Here is a 7,073-nt window from a genome sequence, read left to right on the forward strand (position 1 = left end):
GCTCTTTCAGTTAAGACTCATCCTTACTTAATTCTGCATATTTACTGTACAGCTGCTGACTCAACCACATTCTCAGGCATGACACAAAGAGAATTGGTTTTCTTAATTCATTCTGAAAATCCTCTGTCAATTATATTTACTGTTAATTAAACAGTCACCCCTCATTCCTGTTGTTTATACAGGTGTGATATTGTAAAGTCATACAGTACTTATTGATTGACTGCACTATGATCATTTTCAAATGTGTTTTTAATTGTGAAGATATTAACTATACATCAACATCGGCATCAGTTTGTATGATGCAGTAGTATGTGGACAATACCAGACCAATACAATAACATCCATGTGGACAATCATTATTTCAGCGATGCAGCCGAGACAAACAGCGCCTCGTTTTGTTGAGTTATTGTCGCTTTTCAGCAGATACATCTAAACAGTGCTTCATCAAAAAATCCACTGACACAAATAAGCCTGGGAACAATAAAATAATAATCACATTCACAAACATAAAAACCATAAGCAAAGCAAACAAGTTCGTGCATGAAGTTTCATTCATCTGCAGCTTTTTAAGTTGTGTATATATATATATATATAAAAATGTTACTTTAGGGTTATATTGGCTGATTATAGTTTGAAGAGATTCACAACCTCCTGATGTTTAATCAATCTTTAAGTATTATTAGTTTCCCTCTGTAGAAAAATAAAATTATCACTATGAATATTAACAGGCATCTCGGGAGTAGTTTTCGGTGCAGCCACTAGGTGTCACCAAAGGTTTAAAATCATACACAGATGAGCTATTTTGGAAAAATAATATAAAATAAAATTACACAAACTAATTCAAATGTCATGAGTCACAGGATTTTCTGGAAACATTGGACAGCAATTTCTCCTACACCTATATTAACATCATTAAAAGTCACAATACTTTCTTTGTAGCTAAATGAATACCTTACAACAAAAGAAGTCAGTATGGATTTTCTTTTTAGTTCCATCAGCATGCCCCCCCCCCCCCCCCCCATTTTAAGGGCACTCATGTCCATGTTTGATCTATTGCAGAAATGGGCCAATCTCTTTTCCTGCCGTTGGTGCCGTTGGTGACTGATTGATTGCATTTTCAGGGCCATCGCACTTTATCATTACCCCAATAGAGTCCGCTGCCGAAGGAGAGGCTATCTGCCGCCTCGTCTCTGCACGACTATGGTGCCGGCCACGATGTCGTACACAGTCCTGTTGTGCTGGAAGAAGAGGAGGGTGATGAAGACCGGAAAGAGGAAGGCGATGGAGAAGTTCTTGTTCAACGCCCGCACCGTAGATCTGAGAACATCATGACACAAGAGACGAGACAAAACAAACAGGATAAGATAAGGACATAATAAAGGTATAAGGGCATAGGAAAGGTGTACATAATATACACCTTTCACTACAGAAATATTGCTTGTCCAGAAATGTATTTTAGTAAAGATCAGGATGATTTCACAAGGATTTAAACTGTACTGCAGCAGTATAAGCAGGTATTAAAAGATATGTTAATAATATCAAGTAAAGCGTATTATTAAAAGTTACACTCGCAGTAGCTGCATCTAAACACTGAGCAATTATATGACATTAAAGTGAATGGCATTAAACAGGAGCTTATTCAGAATGTAATCACTCACGCAGAGAGCGAGACGTTAGACGCCGGGACGACGAAGACTCGGTTGGGTCGCACCAGAGTGGATGTGTCGCACGTCACAACCCGCAGGCCGAGCAGGAACTTCCCCGGAGTGGCACCACCGGCTCCCCAAATACAGATCGTCTGATTGGACAACAAGGACGGGAATCAAACAACAACCAAGGAGACGCCAGACAATGTCTTCTTTAAAAAGTTCTTTACAACACAGCAGTTAGAAAAGGATGGAATTCATTTTTCAGGTTTACAGCGTGATGTCATTGGTCTGAGCGGAGGTGCCCGAATGTCCCAGTACTGGTTCCCACCTGGGAAAACCAGCCACTGACTCAGGAGCCAAACAGGAGACATGATGCATGACTTCATCTCAGGCAACTGTGAATGCAGCGTTGCATCAGTGTCCTGGGAAACAATGTTGTGTTGTAGAGGAAATGACTCGTCTCTTTTCACGAGAGCACGTGGCAACAAGGCGGCTCGATCCCGGCGTGAGGGACAAACTGTGTTTCTTACTCTTTGAGTGGAGGGAATCAAACTACCAACCTTCTGATTGACACCTCCTGAACTACATTTATTTCAACTGCTTTTAGGACAGTTGTTCAGTCCTGTTCCTTACAACTTAATAATGTTTAATTAATCAAATAAGATTGATTATTTCCTGTCATTTGAGAATCATATGTGATCATATGAGATCAATTCTGCACATATCTCTATAATATATGTGTTATTTTATACACCCAGTCATTAAAGTGTGACCCACCTCGTAGAAGCACACCAACACCCTGTAGACCAGAGCCACAGCCATCATCTTCTGCAGGTCCTCCATGGACGTGTTCTCGTCGATCTCCTCCACGATGAACTGGGTGATCAGTACGGTGATGTCCCTTTAAAAAGGAGGGAAAGAGAGCAAGAGAGCGAGAGAGGGAGAGAGAGAGAGAGAATATGCAACTTGAAAAACTTGAGGAATATTTCAAATCACGTGGTCACAGCAACTGTCACCATCATTCCATCTGCTCTGTTTGCCCGAGCCTCACTCACTCACTTCATCCCACTCAGGTGCATGATCCACAGCACGATGGTGGCCTTCACACAGAACAGGATGAAGAAGTCCACCGTCTCTGCCAGGAACCTCTGCAGAGGAGAGGGGATGGTGTACTCCCGTCCTGTCGAGCAAACGATCAAGATTGTTTTTTTTATTCCAGAAGAAACTCAGAGATGATCATTCGTTTCCTCTTGTTTGGATCACTGCAGATATTTCTTCAATTGCCTTAAGCAACAGAGTCGACATAAACTACTGATCAACCGAAACACAGCAACCAGACTCCCTCTGCTAAAAGAGAGCATATTACTCTTTAGCTGCTCTTTATTAGCTCCCAGTACATTTTAGAATTGATTTTAAGATTTTATAGCTGACGTTTAAAGGCCCCATTCAGCACTTGCACCTAAGTACAGATCTTTTGACACCATTCTCCCGGTCAGAACCTGAGGCCCTGCTCAGCTTTCCCCAGTCCCGGCTCAGGACAAGGACAAGATCCATCTGGCAAACTCCTTAAAGACACATTTCTATAGGTGTGCTTTCTTCTGCCTTACTATCTTACTACCAGTATCAATACCAATTTTTTTATTGCTGTATTTGTGCAAAGTTCCTGATTGATCTTCAAATTGCTTTTGAATTGCTTCCAATTGTTTGCCTTCAATTATTCATTTTGAACTTGGAGCTTGGCTGAAAGGTGCTAAATGAATACAGTTTATAATTCTGCCTTAACTTAATGTATAAACTTGAATCACTGACCAGGTACAATAGGTCTGATCAGAGCTAACAAAGCTTCAGAGAGCTCTTACACCGACTCTAAGCATATAAGCTTGTTTCCTCACTTAAGCCTGCTTCCTAACAGACCCATGACCGAGCTTAGACACAATAACCCTAGCACAGCAGTGGAGGATGAGGCAGAACATTGTCTGCAACATGCAGCGGATCCCAAAGAATACTTTGTGAACATCATCTGCTAAAAACTGTTCTGAGGTCACAGGCGTAAAACAAAAGAGATGCAAGTTCTTGGTCTCCTGAACATGTTGTGAGACTTCCTTGTTTTCTGAGATGTATATTTCATGTTTATATACAATGAGGATGTTATATGAGATTGTCCTTGTTGTCTCTAAGAAGTCTTTGTGTTTACCTGCTAGTGAAATCTCCAAATTCCTTCTCAAAGTTGTTTCTTCTTCTTCTTAGATCCTCGCCTTCTTAGTGGCTGATCTTCTGATCCACTTTCTCAACTGTTTTTATTGTCATTGTCACTTTATTATTTATTCTTATTAACCCTCATTTTACTCCCTTGTAACTTGAACATGTCTGTGAATGTCTTTTGCACAAGTTGTTCCAAATGAATGTTATCAAATAAGTGACAGCATCTGTTGTATGAAGGTGGATTTATAGCAACAAAGGAAACAGTGGAGCATGTGCTGATTATTATTGTTGTTGTTATTATTATTTTCGACTCAATATCTTGTGATACAAGGGTCTGGAGTCCCTGGGGTCAGGGGGTCAGGGGCTGTGGGGGACCCCTGGACCGCAGCATTGACTCACCTGCCAGAGGGGGGTCGTGCTCCTGGGCTGCCCGGGGTTCAGGGGGTGCGCTGTGCTGGATGTGTGCACCCCCGGGATGAGGGAAGGACCCCGGGGGCGGGGGGAGGCCGGGGAGATAAGGGTTCCAGTTGAGCCACGGTGCAACACCTACACCACCACCGGCAGCCGGTGTCCGGGCGCTGGTCCCTGGCGGCGGGGGGAAGGAGAGGGCGGACAGGGAGAGCCAGCTCTGCCAGCCGGTGTAGCTCCAGTAGTAGCCCCACATCCACTGCTGCAGCTGAGCGCAGTATTCCGCTGTCACCGTGGGCTGCGGCGGTTTGCCGCCGGGTCCGGGGCCGTTAGCTCGGCTGTGAGCCGACATGTCTGCGCCTCTTCACCGACTCGGGCTGTTTGACATGAGAGTTTCTTCTTCTGTTAATCCCCCTCCGCTCCTCTGCTCCTCTACTCCTCAGATCCCCGCTGCTCACAAGCACAACACTAACACATGTGTTTGTTTCCACGTTAACATAATGTGTGTAACGTGTCAGATATTAATACATCGCATATTCTCCTATGTGCAGCAGGTATCCGAAGATAAAGCCAACATGTTGTTGAAACACTTACATTACCACCACCCCTCTTCCGCCATTAATGGTATGAGCCCATTTAAAGGAGCCGCCTCTGTATTTCTCCTTATGTTCAGTAAGAGCGCCCTCATCAGGCTTACAAGTAATACTGCACCACAAATATGAAAAGGGATTTGATGTCATGGACATAATAACAAACAAGCAAGTGAAAAAATAGAGACTAGTAACTATTTGTGTTGAGTTAGATATCTTGTTGGTCATTTTAAATATGACAGTGATGCAATCCATTGGAATAAAATTAAATATCCTTTTTAAAAGTCTGAAAATAAGAAGGTTTTACACACACAATACCACAACACAATCACATTTCATTTTTTTCATTGCGTGACTACTTACTCACATATTTATTTATTTATATATACTACAGTAAATAACTCTTCACCCATGCCCCCCAAACTGAAATACTACAACCTTTTAATTACACCACAAGAGGGCAGCAGAGGCCTATTGAGTCAGATTGAAAACATAAAACACAAACTGCAGAATAATGTCCACATATTGTTCTAACTAATCCACACTGTATTTGTTATTATGTTAAACTTTTATCCTCTTTACACTGGCTGTGTTTTGACTTTAACATAAAATGATACTTTGGATTTTTCTGTCAAGAATTTTTGACCATGTGATGAACACATACATCCAGGGGCTGAGATGAAAGTTTTGGTTGGCAGCCTTTAGGAATCTCAAACATCTGAGTTTGCTGACAATTGTCTGCCACAAAGGTCATGTGGGGTCAAAAACTCAAAACTGTGCTCTTGTGGAAGTGGCTTTGATTCAAAAGACCTGCTGATCGGTCAGCTGATAAAAAGCTCTCTCTCTCTCTCTCTCTCTCTCTCTCTCTCTCTCTCTCTCTCTCTCTCTTTCTCTCTCTCTCTCTCTCTCTCTCTCTCTCTCTCTCTGAGGACACTCACCGGCATAATGCATTCCCTAGCTGCTTTCCCTAACCATAACCTTCCAAAATAATTGCCTAACCTAAACCTAATTCTAATTCTAACCCTAACCCTTAAACCAAGTCTTCACCCTCAAACAGCCCTTTGAAGAAGTGAGAACTGGCCACAATGGCCTCACTTTCCAAAAATGTCCTCAAAAGGGTCTATGCTTAAAATGCTCCTCACAAAGCAACAAGTACAGGACCACACATGCACACACACAGGCACACACAGGCTCTTTCCCTATGACCCCTTAATATACAGGAGTCACTCGTGTCTATCTCCTTCTCCCCCTTTTCTCTCATTTTATTCTTCACCCCTATTCTGATTCAAAGGGTGAGGGGGAGGGGGGTGGTGGTCATATTTGCTGACTGGGCTGGCCCCACTCTGCGGGCTACGAGTCAGGTCTGCCTAAAAGATTGTGCCGGGCCCACTGAATGGAGCCAGTGAGGCGAACGCCAATCCGACCCCAATGGGCGTGATCCCTGTCGACAGAGGCCATACGATGACTGTGCCCAAAAGTAATCGGGCCCAGATAAAAGCTGTCGCCGGCAAACGCTGACCCCCATAGAAACCCAACAACCTGTTGGGATTACTGGCATGGAGGTGTGTGTGTGTTTGTGTCTGTGTGCGTGTGATCACTGGAAGTGGGATGAGTGAATGGGGGAGACTGGTGACTATACTGGCGGCGCCTGGGCATTGTATCAGAGTTATAAAGTAACTAAGAACATTCACTCAAAGGACGGAGGTGGCCAGTGTTTTTAGGTTATTAGATTTGTTATGTTTGCACCATTTAATTTAACATGGGAAGGAATCACTTTATCTCTTGTGTGAATTGTTTAGTCAGATATTATATGAAAGATCTATGATGAACCCACAAAATAATGCTTTATTGAACAGAAAAACGCACTGATCATTGAAGCAAAATATTAAGCAAGTATTATATATCAAATACTACATATGATCCTAGTGGGATGATGTTGTGAGGAGCCCTTTGACCAATCAGGGTCAAGCTTACTGTAGAGTTAGCCTCGCATTTTTCATCTGTTGTAGCCTCACGATTGGAAGTTTGCATGCTACATTTTCCTGAAGAAAAAATAATCGTCTTTATCGTGGCTGCACCCTAAGTGCCGATGATCACACATGCAGCCCTACTGTACATGGAGGACATGCCCCCACATTCCATTCATTTAATTTTGCTTTTCAGTAACACACCACTGAGTGTGATCTGAATTTCCCTCGGGATTAATAAAGTATCCATCTATCTA

General features: G+C 42.8%; 1 protein-coding gene across 1 annotated transcript; it reads right to left on the reverse strand.

Annotated features, from left to right (window-relative positions):
- Positions 1-231: 231 nt before the first annotated feature.
- On the reverse strand, positions 232-4,874 carry fam8a1a (family with sequence similarity 8 member A1a). The gene is made up of 6 exons (XM_062410386.1): positions 4,854-4,874; positions 4,251-4,727; positions 2,709-2,829; positions 2,427-2,550; positions 1,659-1,798; positions 232-1,317 (listed from the first exon to the last, which is right to left on the reverse strand). The coding sequence occupies exons 2-6, from the start codon at positions 4,609-4,611 to the stop codon at positions 1,173-1,175; spliced, it is 891 nt and encodes a 296-aa protein (XP_062266370.1). The 5' UTR covers positions 4,612-4,727; positions 4,854-4,874; the 3' UTR covers positions 232-1,172.
- Positions 4,875-7,073: the final 2,199 nt, after the last annotated feature.

Source organism: Platichthys flesus, chromosome 17, assembly GCF_949316205.1.
Source record: "Platichthys flesus chromosome 17, fPlaFle2.1, whole genome shotgun sequence".
Lineage (NCBI taxonomy): Eukaryota > Metazoa > Chordata > Actinopteri > Pleuronectiformes > Pleuronectidae > Platichthys > Platichthys flesus.

What these genes read in the sequence shown, in the direction of transcription:
- fam8a1a (XM_062410386.1), bottom strand. Translation starts at nt 4,611, where the DNA reads ATGTCGGCTCACAGCCGAGCTAACGGCCCCGGACCCGGCGGCAAACCG. An exon ending in GCACGACCCCCCTCTGGCAG is followed by an intron (nt 2,830 to 4,250) that starts GTGAGTCAATGC and finishes TTTGCTCGACAG; the next exon opens with GACGGGAGTACACCATCCCC. An exon ending in TCTAACGTCTCGCTCTCTGC is followed by an intron (nt 1,318 to 1,658) that starts GTGAGTGATTAC and finishes TGATGTTCTCAG; the next exon opens with ATCTACGGTGCGGGCGTTGA.